This window comes from Myodes glareolus, chromosome 7, assembly GCF_982192425.1.
Source record: "Myodes glareolus chromosome 7, mMyoGla1.1, whole genome shotgun sequence".
Lineage (NCBI taxonomy): Eukaryota > Metazoa > Chordata > Mammalia > Rodentia > Cricetidae > Myodes > Myodes glareolus.
This window is the reverse complement of record NC_142032.1, coordinates 101,828,863-101,848,353: the sequence shown is the minus strand read 5'-3', so window position 1 is coordinate 101,848,353 and position 19,491 is coordinate 101,828,863. Positions and strand designations below refer to the sequence as shown.

The 19,491-nt window shown below is 41.4% G+C and overlaps 1 protein-coding gene and 1 pseudogene across 1 annotated transcript; both read left to right on the top strand.

Annotated features, from left to right (window-relative positions):
• The first annotated feature begins 2,792 nt into the window (after window positions 1-2,792).
• LOC125397230 (olfactory receptor 52M1) lies at window positions 2,793-3,746 on the top strand. Its single transcript, XM_048429518.3, has one exon. The coding sequence runs from the start codon at window positions 2,793-2,795 to the stop codon at window positions 3,744-3,746; it is 954 nt and encodes a 317-aa protein (XP_048285475.1).
• An 11,160-nt stretch (window positions 3,747-14,906) lies between these two features.
• LOC125397234 (olfactory receptor 51H1-like) overlaps window positions 14,907-19,491 on the top strand; it is a 28,081-nt pseudogene continuing 23,496 nt past the window's right edge.

The window sequence follows — 19,491 nt, the reverse complement described above, 5'->3', positions numbered from 1 at the left end:
AGTAGAGAGGGCTTCAGACAAACCCTTGGCCTGCGGCACTTGCATTGCACCCAGAGAAGCATGCATACCAGCAGGTCAGAGGATTCTGCGTCACAGAAGAGGCCTAATTAAGGGTTAAAGCAGGCTTTCCTAAGATGATAATTACTACAGCAAGGGATTTTCCAAGTGAAGAAGGCAGGACTGTCTCAGTGCCAGGAAATAGCATGGGCAACTCAGCCGTAGAAGATCATGAACAGCCGACAAGCATTTTCCCCATTGGAAAGCAGTAAATAGGGTGAGAAGAAGTAAGCGCTGTGGTTGGCTATGGATGTCTCTGGATAGGGGTCTCAGATGGGTGTCTTAATGTGAATACTGAACCCTTACATCTGTGTGAGGCACCCTGACCTCCTGCAGGTTTTAAGGTACACACATGGCTTGCCTCTGACGAAGGCGATAAGGAGATATTTAGTGTTAGAACCCTGGAGAAAAGATTGGCTCCGTCTAGTCTCACTCAGCAGCTGAGGTACGGCTCTCGCTCCTGAGTTCCTTTCTCACTGTCACGAAGAGCTGGCATGGAGATATAAAATGGAGGAGAGATATCCAGAAAACCAGGTCTGTATGTGGTCAGACATAGGGAAGCGGGAGGAAGATTCTGCAGTGCAACTTATCTGCCCAAACCTAAAAGGGTCTTTCCTCCTCAGGGCAGCAGTGCAGGGACTTGCATGGCATTGGGAGGGAAGACAGGATCTGAAATAACTCTCATCAGTGCAATAGAAGCAACAGCCGTGCAGAATTGCGGGTACAAAAGCACTCATCTGTCAGTTCTGCACATTTTCCACTCAAGCAAAGCAAAGCTATTATGTTCCACATTAAAGCCCTGCTTTCTGTAACCCGCATAAGCTATGGAAGTAATTTGATTAGAAGCAGGGGGTGAAATAAACAAATCTCCATTAATTATAAATCTCAATGTCATGGACAAGGTTCTCTAGACTTGGCCCTCACATTGTAGCTGCTTTTCCTGTTTTTCAGTTCTGTGGCTGGCCTCTTTCAGACTTTATGTCCCACTAAGGAAGCAATCTGGTTGTCGAGAGACAATCCTGGGTAAAGGTTGTGCACCGATAGGCTGTTATCTAACACCCACAAGAGGACACACGGATGCTTGTGGAGACGGCTGAAGGGGCCATCTGCAGAGGCACAGGCAGGCTTGATGGGATTGTGAAGAATCTGGATGAGCAACGAGCATGGTTACTAGCCCAGATGTAGTTAGCAGAACACAGGGGGACCACTTTTCAAGAGCTGGGGCTTTGGCTAGAAGAAAATCTCCCATCCTGAACGTGCCTGGCGGGAAGGGCAGGTGAGAACAAGCGTCTGGTTTCTGCTATTGCCCCTCTCTCTCTGCCTGGTTCCTCATACTTGCAGGGCCCAGGTGGAAACAGGAGAGTCTGGATGATCCCAGAAATGGTCACCTTCTGGACGCATCATGCTGGTACCCACTGGGGCAGCCTATAAGGTCAGGGAACTGAGACAGACTCACCCCGGGTACAGCTCTGCTCTACTCTGTCCAGTGAGTTCAGAGGTCAGCTGTGATGGACCCTACCTTCCAGCCCAATGGTAGACGGATCATTTGTTTTTATATGTATTGCTAACACTAGGTCTATTTAACAATCTCTGTGGAGCTTGGGGGCGAGCCCACTTTATGGAGAGAAGTACAAAGTCACAAGACGCTTACAGGCCAGCAACTGTATTGTTACCCCTGCTCCCTGGGACGGACAGCTCCAAGTTCTTTGAGGTTTGATGAACATATTTTTAATTTTCGCACCGTGGTATCAAATGAACGGGACATGGCATGCGGCTGCCAGAACAAGCCTTTAGGCTGCAGCTTTGAGAGACGGCTGTGAAGTGCTACTAGCTGCATTTCAGCAAGGAAAGCTAGGCAGTTAGTGATGGCTCCCAGATTAACTTACTTCACAGTCTAGAAAGTCGGAGCTTGTATCTCACCTCCAGGGAGCTTTCTTTAAGGAGTGGTTATTGTGAAGAACCACCCTGTTTCTAGCCGGGCCCTGCCAGTATGAGGAACCAGGCAGAGAGAGAGGGGCAATAGCAGAAACCAGACGCTTGTTCTCACCTGCCCTTCCCGCCAGGAATGTCCAGGATGGGAGATTTTCTTCTAGTCAAAGCCCCAGCTCTTGAAAAGTGGTCCCCCTGTGTTCTGCTAACTACATCTGGGCTAGTAACCATGCTCATTGCTCATCCAGATTCTTCATAATCCCATCAAGCCTGCCTGTGCCTCTGCAGATGGCCCCTTCAGCCGTCTCCACAAGCATCCGTGTGTCCTCTTGTGGGTATTAGATAACAGCCTATCGGTGCACAGCCTTTACCCAGGATTGTCTCTTGACAACCAGATTGCTTCCTTAGTGGGACATTAGCAGATCATTCTAATATGACCCTCCAAACCACTTTATAGTATACCCAGAGAGAGAAATTACCAATTGAGTTCATCCCTGCCTCAGGGTAATTCATTTATTGATGTAAAGGATCACTCATTGAGGATTATACTATAAAAATCACCCATTCATTCAAACACAGAGTTTTGGTTATGCTTGTTAAATTTACATGGATACTTTAATGCAACATGAAATTTGATGTAGTTTGAAATGTTACAGTTTCTTCCAAAAGTTGTGTATCATTGTATATCATTGTATATTTTATGATATTTATTGTATGTCCAAGAATACTGTTGTTTTTTTTTTCTTTCCAGGGGAAAATGTTTTGCTGCATTTACGGACATAAATAAGATTAATTTATAAATAGCAATGTCCTCTTTTCATAATGCTTGCTCAGTACCCAGCTCCTTCTGGCTCACCGGCATCCCAGGGTTGGAACACCTGCACATCTGGCTCTCCATCCCCTTCGGCTCCATGTACTTGGTGGCTGTGGTGGGGAACATCACCATCTTAGCTGTGGTAAGAGTAGAGCGCAGCCTGCACCAGCCCATGTATTTCTTTCTGTGCATGCTGGCTGTCATTGACCTGGTTCTGTCTACTTCCACTATGCCCAAACTCCTGGCAATCTTCTGGTTTGGTGCTGGCGGCATTGGCCTGGATGCCTGCTTATGCCAAATGTTTCTTATCCATTGCTTTGCTACTGTTGAGTCAGGCATCTTCCTTGCCATGGCTTTTGACCGATATGTAGCCATCTGCAACCCACTGCGTCATAGCATGGTGCTCACCCAGGCCGTGGTGGGTCGTTTGGGGCTGGCTGCTCTCCTCCGAGGAGTTTTTTACATCGGACCTCTACCGATTATGATCCGCCTGCGACTCCCTCTTTATAAAACCCAAGTCATCTCTCACTCCTACTGTGAGCACATGGCTGTGGTTACCTTGACCTGTGGTGACAGCAGAGTCAATAATGTCTACGGGTTGAGCATTGGCTTTCTGGTGTTGATCCTGGATTCAGTGGCCATTGCTGCCTCCTATGTAATGATTTTCAGAGCTGTGATGGGGCTGGCCACTCCCGAGGCCAGGCTTAAAACCCTGGGGACATGCGGCTCTCATATCTGTGCCATTCTGATTTTCTATATTCCCATTGCTGTTTCTTCCCTCATTCACCGGTTTGGTCACCGCGTGCCTCCGCCAATCCACACGCTACTGGCCAACTTCTACCTCCTCATTCCCCCGATCCTTAATCCCGTTGTCTATGCTGTTCGTACCAAGCAGATCCGAGACAGACTTCTTCAGATCCTAAAGACAGGAACCAAGATCAGGTGACTGCAGTTTCCTCTTCTCTCTCAAGTAAGTCCCTGGAGAAGAAAGCATCCAAATATGGACTCCCATTCCAAATGGGAAACCCAGTCTGAGCTGTAGGGCTGCATTTGCAGTCCAGGAGGAGTACACAACTCTGAAATGTCTGTTTCTGCCTGGAGGATGCTTGAATTGCAAAGAAGGTAACTCAACAATGATGTTGTCACCAGCAGCAAATAAATAGCACTTTAAAAATCCCACACTTTCCACACAATCCTTATAAATACTCTCAGATCTTATGAGGTGTTATTGTTCACGTTTTATGTATAAGGAAATAGGAAAAATTGCTCTATAATCCACATATAAAACGACTTAAACATTCTAGCTCAGTATTTGATTGAAAATGATAAGACACTTTGGTGTTATTACTAGCCCTTTGTATTAAGCTTGTTTTCTAGAAATACTTTCAAAAGTACATTTGAAAATCTTACTCATTTCAAAGTCACCATAGTTCCAAAAAATATTTCCTGAGCTAACTGTTGCTAAAACAGAATTTAATAATAGAGAGAACACGGTGTTTTAGAAGACCAACTGTATAACACAGCTGGGTGCAGACACCACTTAGGAAACCAAGCACGGATTGACAAAAACTACTGGATTAATGAGAAAATGACTGTATTTGCCAACTACCTTTGTGGTTTTTGCTCTGGTCCTGAAGTACATGAGGTTTCAAGGAAGAGAAACTGTCCTTTCCCAGCCAAATCCCCCCACCCTGAGCCCTGATCTACCTGTGGGATTTCTGTCCAAGAGGGATCAGTTTAAAATAAAGTTGCAACTTATAAACACACTGGTTCTGAACTTGCGGGTTTTATTAGCTCGGCACGTAGAAAATAGCTGTGTTGGATAGTCACATTTTTTGTCAACTTGATACAACTTGGAGTCACTTAAGAAGAGGGAGCTTTATTTGAGAAAATGCTTCAGATGGGCCTATCAGCAAACCTGTGGGACATTTTCTTCAAATTAATGACAGATATGGGAGGACCAGCCCATTGTGAGCGTTTGTCATCCCTGGGTAGGTGGTCAAACATGGCCTCCTACTGACCATGGGTAGGCTCAATGGTATACAGAGACTTGGCTACCAGCCACTACCTGTGGGCTAGAGCCAGTGGCCAGCACCAGGCGCTAAGCTGAGCCACACAGCAGCAGACATACCAGTTTAAGGTTTGTCTCACAAGCTCAGAGAACACCTCAGCGGCTCAGTAAAGACAGATTCAGAAGGAAAAAGAACCTCTAAACAGGTTACAGTGTGTTTAAAAAAATGTGCATAGGTTTAAAAAAGAAAAGAAAATGACAGCCATAGAAAAAGTAGTTTATAAATAGTAAGGCGAAGTCTATAAAGAGAGAATAAAATAGTATAAAAAGGATAAGCCATGTAAAGATGGAACACAGAAAGTCTGGATCCTATATGGTATCTTGTTTAGATTTTTTGATTGCTGATGAGCAGACCAGAGCTGCTGAGAGACATCGGAGAGAAGAGGAACTGCTGAATTAAACCAGCCCTGCTACGTTAAGAATGCCTTAACTTTAAAGTGGAATTAAAAAATGTATTGCATTAGAGAAGAGGTTATGCTTTTGTTTCTATAGCAAACAAAAGACTGTGGATTCCTTCAAGGTTAAAGAGAATCAAGTTTGATAGGCGGAGACCTCCTGAAAATCTTGACTACAAATATGAAGAAATAAACCTAAAAAAAAAAATCCAAAACAAACTACAAGAACAGTGGTGTATATTTACCTGCTCAGACATAAAACAAAAGATTGTCTTTGGCTGGCAGTGTACAACACGTGTAACATGCTTGTGTTAATACAGATACATATGCTACCTTTCAAAGTCTGTGTGTTTTTAGAGCAAGGAGACCAAACACCAGTGAAAACAGGTGACTCAGGGGGCCCAGCCTCTCAGAGTGCCTTGGTTACAGTTTCCTCAGAGTTCTGCATCCAGAACAGCTTCAAAGTTGTTGCCTGAGATGGTCCAGCCTCACAGACTATTCTGGCCAGGACTGCAGATAGACCTTGTCCTTTCCCATTGCACAAAGACGAAGCAACAAATATTATGACTAGGTTTCCCAGGACTTGACCATTATCTCAATTTTGTCAGGTTTCATATCTCCCAGACAATAGGAAGCAGTCTAGAGGATAAAACACCCACATTCTCAAGAGGTGGGATGGGTGATTCTTGATTATTTTGTGGGTTATAGATAGATGTTTGTCATCATTTAGGGGAATTGGTTACAATTTTTTACTGGTCATGGTCAGAGAGAAAGCTAAACAAAAGAGATCAGACTCAAGAATCTATTTCTGAAGAAAAAAGGGGAATATAATATAGAAATGGTGGAATGGAGCAGACTGTTGAGTCTAATTTGAACAAACACTATTCTAAAATGTTTTATATTGGTATGGATTTTTGTATGTTGATATAAATTTAAGGTTATTTTTTATTATACTGTACATATGTTTCTTTTTTGTTTAAGGTATTATACCTATGCAGTTCATTTAAAATATAAAGATCTAATCCTTGAAAGTTATTTAGGATAATACAGAAATACATGTTAATAGTTAGTTATCTATAATAGTTAAACTCATAATCATGTTAAGTTTGTTTATATAGTTATATATAATATATATATACATATATTTATATATACTTTAGATAGGTGATTTTCAAACACTTTAAAGACCTACAGAATATGGCATTTAAAATGCTTTAATAACATAAGGTTTTTCAAGTCGGGCAGTGGTGGCACACACTTTTAATCCCAGCACTTGGGAGGCAGAGGCAGGAAGAGCTCTGTGAGTTCCAGGTCTTCCTGATCTACAAAAGCTAGTTCCAGGAGAGCTAGGACTGTTACACAGAGAAACTCTGTCTCAAAAAAATGAAAAAAAAGTCTCATAACAGTGAGACTTGTCTACTCTTCGCAGCACTAATTTACTTCAAAAAAGGATATTGGGGATTGAAGAACCTCCATATGGAGTTTTCTTTCTTTGTGGCAAAAGCTAGCCATTTGGGCAAGAAACTGTTTTTACTTCGAGTTTTGACAATATGATGTCCAAATGGACAGGACACAAAAGAAGAAAACTGCCAAACTTTGCCAAGACAAGGTAGGCAGTCCTTCAAAAATTCCTGCTTCACATATATTTTAAGCCCATAGACTGCAGACGGATGCCCTAATGTTGCAGAGGAACCTTGGAGTGACTGTTCAGACAGTCAGATATCTCTGTTGTTTTTTAGTTTTGGAAGTGGTTTGCTGTAAACTTCCTGTTTACTTAATACTGTATCCTTTTCAGGTCTCTGATGGAGTTGAAGATGATATAGTTACAGTTTTCTTTGTTACCAATTCAGAAAAGAAACTTACAAAAGAGATATAAAATGTATAAGGTTGAGAGACATAAAAATTTGAGTTGTTTATCTAAGAACATATTCTAATGTCCAAAAATATATTTTTAGGTTGATAATACAAGATATGATTAAAAAATGATTTAGGTATAAAATTTGGACTCACTAAGTAGGATAGATAATATAGTGCTTTCTACAAATTTGCAAAATGCAAATGGGCTGGACACTGTGAATATAATTGTTACTTGAAAATTGTTCTTACTGTATATAGTTTTGCTTTGTTAAAGTTAAGTCCTTCCCTTTTTATTTGTACAATAATTGCTATTATTATATATAGTTTTACTGGTTTTTATTTAGACAAAAGAGGGAATTGTTGTAGGATAATTTTTTTGTGTACTTTGAAGATGTGTCTTTGCCAAGGTGACTTCTGATTGGTTTAATAAAGAGTTGAATGACCAATAGGCAAAAAGGAGTTAGGTAGGACTTCTAGACAAAGCAAAAGGAAGAGGAGATGAATTGAGGCTTGGAGAGATGTCAGAGGACACAAAGAGGATACAGGAGGTGCAAGAAGGAAGAAAAGTAAAAAGCCATGAGGCAAAACAGATTAATATGAATGAGTTAATTTAAACTATAAGAGCTGGTGGGACAAGCCTAAACTATAGACTGAGTTTTCATAATTAATAATAAGTCTATTTGTCTTTTTTGTGTGTGTGTGTGAGCTGGCTACCCAAAGGAAGACTAAAGGAGAGAGTGAAGTTGGGGGGAGAAGTCAAACATATTGTATATAAATATTTTTAAAATAAAGAGGATATTTAAAATTATTCATTTAGATCAGAGGTTTTCAATTTTCTCAGTGTTGCAACTCTATAATGTTGTGGTGACACTCAGCCATAAAATTACTTTTGTTTCTACTTCATAACTGTAATTTTGTCACTGTTATGGATTGTAATGTAAATACCTATAGGCAGATAGTCTTAGGTGACCCCATCAAAGGATCATTCAACTCAGAAAGGAGTTGTGACCCACGGGTTGAGAACCACTAATTTAGATTGACATAGAAACCAGGACCAGGTTTACAGCTTAAATGAGAGGAGCAATAAATGGGAGGTTGAAGCTAATCTGAGCAATGCCATTATACACCATCAACACTATTATGAGTGACTGTAAAGGCTAAGGTACACTTGGATGCTTAAAGTTGGATGTGAACATAGTCAAAAGAAGAAATATACATGATGTGCTAATTTAGATCTAAGAACAAAACAAGTATTTATCTAAAAAATGCTATAGTATCCAATCTACTATGCAATAAGCAGTCAAACCTCCACATCTCATCTAGGAAAGAAAAACATCTGCACACCTCCCAGAAGTAGAGTGAAAATCTTTTCTGTGTTGTTTGTTTTTGCTGTTTTCTGTATCAGTAGAAATAATCTCAGCTCATTGAAGGACTTTTTGGGTGGGCACTAATTACAGACATTTAAAGGACATATAGTCCTGGTGGCTTGTTTTGAAAATGTCATGAGTTTGAGGGAGTGTGTGCCGGGGGAGGCATGCATGTGCATACACGTGTGTGGGTGCACATGTGTGCATGTGTGTGTATGTCTGTGATGTTTCAAGTTAACTATTCAGTACCAGAATTAATAAAAATCAAATCCCCCTACCTATTCAGGCTTCAAAAACTTAATGTTGAATGTCATTTCTGACTGACACTACATCTTTATGTTTTGTTTTTTTTTTTTTGTTGTTGTTGTTTGTTTCTTGAGACAGGTTTCCTCTGTGAAACAGCTCTGGCTGTCCTGAAACTCATTTTGTAGATGAGGCTAGGCTTGAACTTACAGAGATCTGCCTGCCTCTGCCTCCCTAGTACTGGGACTAAAGGTGTGTGGCACCACTGCCAGGTTGATACTCCATCTTAAAGAACAATGCTAAAGACTATGTGTGGGAATTATGCTCATGTGCTTAGGCACCATCTTAATCTGTGTACACAAATAGCTGTCTCATTGTCCACATAAGTTGTTTTATTCATACTGTGCCAGGACTCCCTCTTCTTCATGGTCCTCCCTCTCAGGAGGGTGAGGGAACCTTCCCATCCCATTGTTTGCAAATATGCATGTGGCAAGCAGACACCTTGGTCCACAAAAAAGGGAAATTACTAAAATGAAAACAACCCAGACAGATTGGATTCTTGTCCAGTATAGACTCTACACCTAAAGAAACCACAGGCAAGATGAGAGTGCGCTAGGGCAGCTGACCTCTTCACCAGGTAACTCACGCACTGCAGTTTTCTAGGACTGAGGTTTTAGCTTCTGTATTTTCCTTTGCTACTTGGGCTTCAATTTTCTCTCAATTATTCTTTATTTGAATTTTAGTAGTGTTTTTATTGTACAGTATTAATTTTTTATCCTTCATTTATTAGTCTAATTTTGTACACATTTTCTTTCATTATTGAGCAATTTTTCTTACTGTTGCTTTCTATTTTCTTGCTGCCCTCTATTTCCTTCCTGTTGTAATCTTGGTAATACTTTGTCATCATGCTATATTGCTTTAATTTTTTTTATTGCCTTCTTACATTTATCTAATTTTATTTTTGAAGGTTTTAGGAAATTTGGGGAAATATTTTTATTTCTATTTTTATTGTTGTTTGTTCTTTTCTCTTTCTTTTCTTAAAAGTTGGCTGCCCATAAGATCCTCAGATAAAACTTAGAAGTACTGAAACCAATAGAGGTGCCAACAACATAGCAAACAGTAAACCAGCCAATGCACAGTTCCAAACGGGAATTAAAAAACAAACAATAATCTAACAAAGCAGGAAAAAAACAATTAAAATTACAGGAATCAGCAAGTATCTCTCAATAATAACCTTAAATGTAAGTGACCTTAGCTCATTAATGAAAAGGAATAGACTAGCTGATTGAGTTAAAAACCACCTCAAGAAACACACCTCACTGGCTGAGGCAGCCATAGGTTAAAATCCAAGCTTAAAAAAAAAAAAAGGGAAGCTGAAAACAAACTGATGTAGTTTTTTTGTTTGTTTTTTGTTTTTTTGCTTTTTTTAAAAAATATATTTTCCAAAGTAGACCAAACCAAAATGGTGCAGTTAAGAAGGTTACTCTGTATTAATAAAGGGGAAATCCATTTAGGAGATACAATAACTGCACTATATACAATGACTGTTGGAGCTCTCAATTTCATAAGTTGTTAATCATCACATTACGTCACCTAGGTACTTTCAATGGTCTATTCTCACTTAAACTGAAACAAACAAAGGAATTTCAAAGTTAGGAGTTTCTATAGAACATCCTAGATGACAGAGTAACCTGGGACTGTGAGCTAAATAATCCTCTGTCAGGGCATTTAACTACAGCAACATTGAATGAAACTAAGATAGGTATCTCTGTACTGCCACATGTTCTGCCAAGGGGCTAAACGCATGATGGATCTTCTCGGGGAACTTGGAGAATGAGTGAGAGACAAATCCTTAAAGTGTTCTTGACTAAAGTACAGGCACTTCCATTATTACTACTAATAGTATTGTAGTTCTCATTTGTTGAAAAAAATCATAAAATAGATGTTACAAAACTGAAAATTTATACTATAATTATGGAGTTTGGGGCTACCCTAGTCTACACAGTGAGTTCTAGGCTACTTGGAACTAATGATAAGACTGTATCTTAAAAATCCAAGAGAAATAAAACAAAAATGTCAAATGAAAATCAATGAGTTACAATATAAGCAGATACAAAAATACATTCTGATGTAGGTGGGCCTTTTGTTATGTGTTATTTTCATTGGTTAATAAAGAGACTGCCTTGGCTCTCTGATAGGACAGAAAATTAGGTAGGCAGAGTAAACAGAACAGAATGCTGGGAAGAGGGCAATGAGGCAGACGCCATGGAGCCAGCCACCAAGTCAGACATGCTGAATCTCTTCCGGTAAGCCACCACCTCGTGGTGCTACACAGATTATTAGAAATGGGTTAATCAAGATGTAAGAGTTAGCCAGTTACTAACTCTCTAGAGATAATGGGCCAGGCAGTATTTAAATGAATACAATTTGTGTGCTATTATTTCCAGGGCTAAGCTAGCCATGCGGGAGCCAGGCAGGATGAAAAGCAAGCCTGCCCGCAGCCCCTCACTACATATGGCGCTCAGACGTGGATAACCGAATCCACAGAAAGCTTGAGAAAGCTTGGGAAAGAATAGAGTAAATCATGTTTTCTTGGTAGCAGCAATTTCTTGGGTCTGCTCTGCTTGCTAGAGGCAAGCAAGTGCTCTCATCTAAGAGAGGCTTCCTGACTCAGCTTTAGCTGCAAAATCCTGCAGCTCTCTTAAAAGGTCCTGCCACGAAACACTTAAACGGTGTTGATGAAAAGCTGAACACATGCTTTTCAGTTTTCAGCCATAGCAGGGAAAAAGCTGTGTTGTTTTAAAATGCTGTCTTTCTGGGTCGTCCTGCCAGGGAAAACTCTGACTCTTTCAAGCAAGCAGTCCTGATTACAGAGGTTTTAAGTGTTGCTTAACACTGTTGCAGCTTGCTTGCTGGCAAGGACCTTGAAACGCCTTGGAGTTGTGGAGATGAAAGTGGCTACAGCCGATACCTCTGCCATGAGGCTGGAAAGCTAAGGAATGGGCTGGATCTAGCCATCAAAGCCACGGCTTTAATCCTCTCCTTAAAGACTCATGTGGTCAGAAAAAGAGAGATATACAGTAAAGATAGATTCAAAGATGAAGGAAACCTCTAAATGTTTTACTGTGTGTTAAAAATATATGCAGGATAAAAGTTAAAGTTCTTAAAGTGAAAAAAGAAAGAAAGAAAGTAGTTGGGTGTCGTGGTACACACCTTTAATCCCAACACTTGGGAGGTGGAGGTACATTGACCTCTGTGACTTCAAGGGGCAGAGGTAGATTGACCTCTGTGACCTCAAGGATTAAAGGATAAATGCCTTTAATCCCAATGCCTGGGAGGCAGAGACAGAAGGATCTCTGTGAGTTCAAGGTGCTATAGCCACACCTTTAATCCCAGCATTTGGGAGGCAGAAGCAAGTGGATCTCTGTGAGTTCAAGGACAGCCTGGTCTACAGAGTTATTCCAGGACAAAGATGTATACAGAGAACCTGTCTCAAAAAGCCAAAAGTTAAAAGTAAAAATAAAAGAAATAGAGGTTGAAATAAAGCCGTATAAAGATGGAAAATACATAGAGAATCTTGGTACTGTATGCTATTATGCTCTCTTTGAATTGTTTGAATGTTGAAGAAGGAACAATAGCTGCTAAAAAACTTTTGTTTATAAATGCTGCTGAACTAACCCAAGATAGGTATTTTGGAAATACCTTGGCTTCAAAACTGAAGTCAAAAGGTATGTTACTTTGGAGAAGAGATTTTGCTTTTGTTTCCACAGAAAGTGAGAGGTTTTGGATTCATTCTGAGTTAAGAAAAATCAGGTTCGATAAAAGAAGACCACTTGAGAAATCTCCAATAGGAACAGATGGCCCAGATGACAGAGTTCTTCATCCAGAACAGGTTCAAGACTGCTGCCTGAGATGATCAAGACTCACAGGATACTCCAGTCAGGACTTGATTATAACTCTAAATTTTCTTTAGGTTCCCATAAGATTATCAGCGCCCCCAACCAGCAGGAAGTAGTATAAGAAGACTGAGCTAATGGGCCAATCAGTTTATAACCTAATGTAGACTGTGATTTCCTTGAGATATGCCGGAAGAAGAAATTTGGAGAGAAGTAACTACGTCCATATTCCCAAATATTGCTTATAAATGTTCTTTTACATTTAAAGGGGGATATGATATAGATATGAATAATTTGCATTGTTATGGGTTTTAAGGTCAATTTTGTATATGTATATATATTTCTGATCTTGATTGAGATATTCTGATTGTGTAGCTCATTTAAAAATGCAATATATAATTAGAAAATATAGGTTGTTAATGGATAATCATTGATAATAATCAAGCTTGTAGTCATGTTAGATTTTCTAGGTATAGAGATATATTTTAGTTAGATTGGCATTCTTCATAGCTTTCAAAGACTACAGAATATGGCACTTTCAATGTTTTAATAACTTAGGACTTTTCATGACAATAAGACACGTCTGCTCCTGGCAGCACCAATCTACTTCAAGAGGAAGATGGGCATCAAAGAGACTCCTTATGGAGTTGGTTAGCCATTTTGGGCAAGAAACTACTCTTGCCTGGACTGTTGCATAGACTGGACACAGAGAACCCGCAGAGAGAGGACTGCTGAACTTGCCTAAAGGTGAGATGACCTTTCGGGGTTCCTGATTCATGAAAGAGTCTGCGAGACGTTCTGCAGGACACAGCAGATAGTGACTGAACTGCCTTTGAAATTTCCTGCTTCATGGAAATGTCCCTGGATACTATGGGCCTGTAGGGTGAAGATGGATGCCCCAACGGTACAGAGGAACTTTGAGTGACTGTACAGGCAGCAAGATGTCTCTGTCATTTCTAGAGTTTTGGAAGTTGCTTACTTCTTGTTTACTTAGGTAATATAATATCCTTATGATGTCTTTGATGGAGTTGAAGAATGGTTAGGTATAGTTATAGTTTTCCATTATTATGATAGAGATATAATAGATATAAATATTGTAACTGTAATTCTTACTTGATAACTGTTTTGTTATATGTAATTTTACAATGTTAAAGTGAAAGCCTTTCTTTTTTGTTTAAATAGAAAAAGGGAAAATGATGTAGGTGGGCCTTTTTTATGTGTTATTTTCATTGGTTAATAAAGAGACTGCCTTGGCTCTCTGATAGGACAGAAAATTAGCTCAAGCACAAAGGGTTAAAACAAAGGGTTTAAAAGCACAAAGGTTAAAACTGAGTTTATTAATCAATACTTACTATGTACATGTGTGAATGAACACACAGTGTACCCATATACACCAGCCTCACCCTTCCTTTAAGACAAGGTGGTATTCCCAAAACACATCTTTGCTCACAAGAGTGAGTCTGCTGCACTCTTGCTCAATGGGTCTTAGCAACAGGACTTCTAGGTTGCATGTTTGCTGACATTTGAGGATTCCCGCAGCTGCCTATAGTTCATCCACTTATCTGAATCATTGCTCGATTTCCTGTTACACTTTCTTGAGCTGTCTAACGTATGTCCTAAGACATTTTAGGTATAAACATGTATGCAAACATGTTACAATAATTGGAGTTACATAATATTGAAACATATGTCAACTTATTGGCTAGTGTATTTCCCCGGGGCTAATGCCACATCCCCACATTCTTGTAGCAGTGATTCTCAAAAGGAGTGACTTAGAACAGTGCTTCTCAAATGTTGATGTATATGCAAACCACTGGGGAGGTCTTGTTAAAATGCACTGATCACTGGGACTTGGAGTGAAACATTTTTGTTTTTTCTTTTTACATTTTAATAAGCTCCCAGGTGGTACCCTACTTGTTTGAGGAGCATGCTTTGTACAGCAAGGAGTTACACACCCTGGTGACTCCCTACATTAAACTGAAGTTAAATCTTCAACATTCACACAATGATTCCATTTTTATAAATATTCTCTTCATTACTGATCATAGTGATATGTATTTATGAAGGATTTGACTTAACATAGGTAATATGGCAAGCCCTGTACTTGTAGTTAAGTAATTTTTTAAGTAGTATAATAAACATCATGGTTTTCAGTTTATCAACAAGGAAATTCAGATAGGAGAGATTCTAAATGACCTAGTTTGAGGATAATGAATCTTTCTATTTAAACGACATGTAGGTAGGTGTAAGGGGCTGCCAGGATGTCACCATGGCGAGATGGTGCCAGTGGTCCTACAGCTTGGAGGTATACAGATCCTTTGATGCTGCCGCGTGGGCCAGAGCGCCTGGGGCTTGTATTTTGCATAACTGAGCCTTGGTTCCCTAGCCTATCCCGAAACACGGGGCTCCAGTAGAAAGGTATTAACCAATCAGTATCCGAGCCTCTCCACCCTAGAAAAGCGGTTGCCTTTTAGTTTCTCTCTCTCTCTCTCGTCCCCCATTCCCCCTTCAACCAAGTGCTCCAATAAAGTTGTGATTTGGGAAGGATTCTCGATTTCATGGTTGCTTCTGCTTGCTGGTCAAGGGATGCGTCTCACAACTGGTGCCATTTAAATCTGGGATGCCGGACAAGAACAAACAATATCGGTCACCAAAGGGAGCAGAATTCAGAACCCGACACACAGGGGCAGTGACGTCAGTGAAATCTTCCAGATGTATGCTGATTGCTAAGGCTGGTCCAGAGTGATAATGTTTGTATTCGTTCTTCTCTGCTGTTTTGGGCTGCGCTGCTATTAACCAGGCTGTGAGTGCCTTTGCTGCTGCGACCGTGACTAGTCTAAAGTGAAACTAAGTCCGCAGTAGATCAAGCGGCATTTTTCTAAAAAGACTTCCTTGTAAGTAAAAAGGGGTTTTTTTTTCTTTAGCCCAGGCGGTAAGTGTATACCATGGGCAATTCTTTTGGAACCACCTCGAGCGCCAGAGAGATTTATCGCTCAATCCAGGCGCTTTTGCAGCAGCGTGATTTAAAGATCTCTTCCAGCACTGTTGCTACTATCGTGAAGGACATTGTTAAAGTCTCACCTTGGTTTGCAGCTTCAGGTGATCTAACTTTGCCATCTTGGAATAGACTAGGCAGGGATTTGGAACAAGCAGAAAGAAAGATTGGGAGGGGCACACTTCCTTTTTGGAGGATGGTGCAGGACTGCTTGAAGGAAGAACGTAATATAGAGATATTAAAACAGGGTCGCAAGGCATTACAGAAACATCAGGACAGCTTTTCAGAATCAGATCAGAAGGAGGAACAAGAGGATAGGCCTAGAAAGAAAATGGAAAAATCAAAAGAACAGGATCTGGAAATAGAAAAAAGAGAAAAGGGGAAGAGTAGCCCCATAACTTTAGTGGTGAATGAATTTATAGATCTAGATTTATCAGAGGAGGAAGAGCAGCTTGAGGAGGCAGCTGCTAAATCTGAGAAAGAGCGAGGTAGCCAGAGGTGGGGCAATGATGATGTGTTTACTACGAAAGACAGAAGTCACGAGGCGCCCGTAGCTTCTGCTCCTCCCCCATCCGCCCCTCCACCCATGTACTTGCAGGTAGCTACAGAGGGCCACAGCTTCATAGGAAGGCAAACTTGGTCGCAATTGGCGGCTGCCTTTCCTGTTTTTGAAGAGCCACAGAATCATAATAGGTGGTATGAACCAGTCCCATACAGACAGCTTAAGGATCTGGTTGAAGCTATGAAAAATTATGGAGCAAATGCCAGTTATACAATCGCATTATTGAGAAGGATTGCTGCAGTAGCGCTGACTCCGACAGACTGGCAGGAGAGTGCAAGGGCAGCTCTTCCGGCAGGGCAGTTCCTGGATTTTAAATCTATAGCCCAGGACAAGGCTCAAACCCAAGCGCGCATTAACATACAAGGCGGCCACCCAGAGTGGATGGCTGATATGCTTCTTGGACAGGGACCATTTGCTGGAAATCAGAATAATTATCCTTGGGAGGTTTATCAGCAGGTTAGTGAGATTCATTATAGAGCATGGAAATCACTCCCTAATAAAGGTGAAACAGCTGGTAACTTAACCAAGATTATTCAAGATGCTGTAGAGCCATTCTCTGATTGTGTGGCTAGAATGACAGAGGCAGCTGAAAGAATGTTTGGGAATTTATACATATCAATGCCTTTCGTCCAGCAGATCATATTCGAACAGAGCACCAAGGAATGTCAAAGAGCAATAGGTCCAGTAAAGGGAAAGGGATTAGAAGCCTGGATCAAAGCCTGCCGTGAAGTTGGGGGGCCTCTAACCAATGCAGGGTTGGCGGCTGCTGTGCTTGCTGCTGCCAGCAGTGCCAGGGGAGATAAGGGAAAGGCATGCTTTAAATGCGGACAGTTGGGACATCTCATGAAACAATATCCCAATAGTATTAATGCCTCAGATTCTTCAGGGCCCTCAGCTGTAACATCACAGAGGCAGCCAGGCACTTGCCCCAGATGCAAGTAAGGGAAGCATTGGGCTAATGAATGCAGATCAGTTAGGGATATAAATGGACAACTTATTCCTCAGGCTGTTCAGTCATTGTCAAAAAACGGATTAAGGGGCCCATGCACCCAGGGCCCAAAAATATTTGGGGCAATTCAGAGCTCGATGGCAGTCCCCGATATGACTCCATCGTCCCAACAAGAAGGGCAACCAAGGGCTCCGCAGGGCTGGACCTCCGTGCCACCTCCGAACTGCTATTAACTCAGGATATGGGAGTTCAGGTCATAGAAACAGACGTATCTGGACCATTAGAACAAGATACTGTTGGCATAGTCTTGGGACATTCATCCTCAATTATGAAAGGCCTGATAGTCCATCCTGGAGTCATAGACCCTGCTTATGAAGGCTGCATTAAGATTCTTTGCCATTCTCCGTACGGGGAGAATTTCCATCGCCCCGGGAGACAGAGTAACTCAACTCTTGGTTCTGCCTTCAGGGTGTAATAAGCTTCCAGCAGAGGGGCTTGTCCTAAAGGACAAAGGCCTTGCTTCCACGGGAGTAGATTTGGCTTGTTTATCCTTGGAGCTTGATCAGTGGCCAATTTTAAATTTAGAAATAGAAGGAAAGGTTTTTTTCAGGCCTGGTGGATACTGGGGCGGATAAAAGTATCATCAGATCCCAGGCATGGCCAAAACACTGGCCCTTACAGCAGGCCTCCCAGTCCCTTCAAGGGCTGGGGTATGCATAAACGCCGCATATAAGTGCTAAGGAGTTAGTCTGGAAAACAGAAGATCAGAAAGGTTTTCAGCCTTTTGTGGTTGATTTGCCCATCAACCTGTGGGGCCGGGATGTGCAGTCTCAAATGAGATTGAGACTTACAAATGATTACTCTGACACCAGTAAGCAAATGATGGCACGTAGGGCTAAGTTCCCAATAAGGGACTTGGTAAATGTCTCCAAGGTAGACAGAATCCTATTGAGACTGTCTCCAAGTTAGATAGAAAAGGCTTGGGATTTTCATAGGGGCCACTGAAGCTGTAGCTTCCAGACAAAAGACAATGCCCATCCCTTGGCTAATAAATAAGCTGGTATGGGTCCCTCAGTGGCCCCTTTCCTTGAAAAAGCTGGAAGCTGCAAAACAATTAGTACAAGAACAGTTAGAACTAGGACACTTAGAACATTCTGTATTACGTTGGAATACGCCTATTTTTGTGATCAAAAAGGCTTCTGGAGGTTGGAGGTTACTACATGACCTTAGGGCAGTCAATGCTCAGATGCAAGTCATGGGCCCAGCCCAGCAGGGCCTCCCATTGCTTTCAGCAATACCAAAGAATTGGCTGGTAATTTCCTTGGACATCAAGGACTGTTTCTTTTCAATTCCCGTGTGCCCTCAGGACTGGGAGAGGTTTGCGTTTACCCTTCCTTCTGTTAACAATGAACAGCCCAATGCTCGGTTTCAATGGAAAACCTTGCCCCAGGGGATGGCCAATAGCGCATTAATGTGTCAGCTATATGTAGATGTAGCATTGAGTCCTGTTAGAAGACAATTTCCTACGTAAAAATTGTTCACTACATGGATGATTTCTTGTTATCTGCCCCCCATCAGGAAACCATGAAGGAAGTTTTCCAAAAGGTTACATCCCTTTTGGAGGAGCAAGGACTCCACATAGCCTCAAATAAAGTACAAGCATCTTCCATGGTGAAGTTTTTGGGGACTATAATCACCCCTGAAAGCATCAGGCCTCAGAAAGTGCTTATTCGCACCCATCACCTTAAAACTCCTAATGATTTCCAGCAGTTGCTGGGAGATATAAATTGGATTAGAGGATATTTAAATATACCTCAACCTGAGCTCTTGCCTTTGTTTTCCATCTTAGAAGGCAACCCTGATATCTGTTCACCTAGAGCCACGACCCCGGCTGCGATGCAGGCCCTTAAGAGGGTAGAATCTGCTATTACTACAGCTCAATTGCAGCGGGTGAATCCATCCTTGCCAATCTTGCTATGCATTCTCAAAACAAAGAATTATCCCACTGGAGTGTTATGGCAAGATGGGCCCCTCTGGTGGATGCATGGAAATTCCATAGGAGCAAGATCTGTTCAATATTATCCAGAATTGGTGGCTGGCCAAGCATTAATGGGAATAAAGCTTTGCTTAGCCCACTTCGCGAGAATGCCTGACAAGTTGATAATTCCCTATACGAGGGAACAGGTAGAAGTTTTGACAGCCATGGTAGATGGCTGGGCTATCCTGCTTTGTGCATTCCCAAATGTTATTGACAATCATGTGCCAAGACACCCCTTGATGAATTTTGTGGAGAAAAATTTGGTGTATTTTCCCAGGATTACCTCACCCCACCCATTAGAAGGAGCCTTAACTATCT

What these genes read in the sequence shown, in the direction of transcription:
- LOC125397230 (XM_048429518.3), top strand. Translation starts at nt 2,793, where the DNA reads ATGTCCTCTTTTCATAATGCTTGCTCAGTACCCAGCTCCTTCTGGCTC.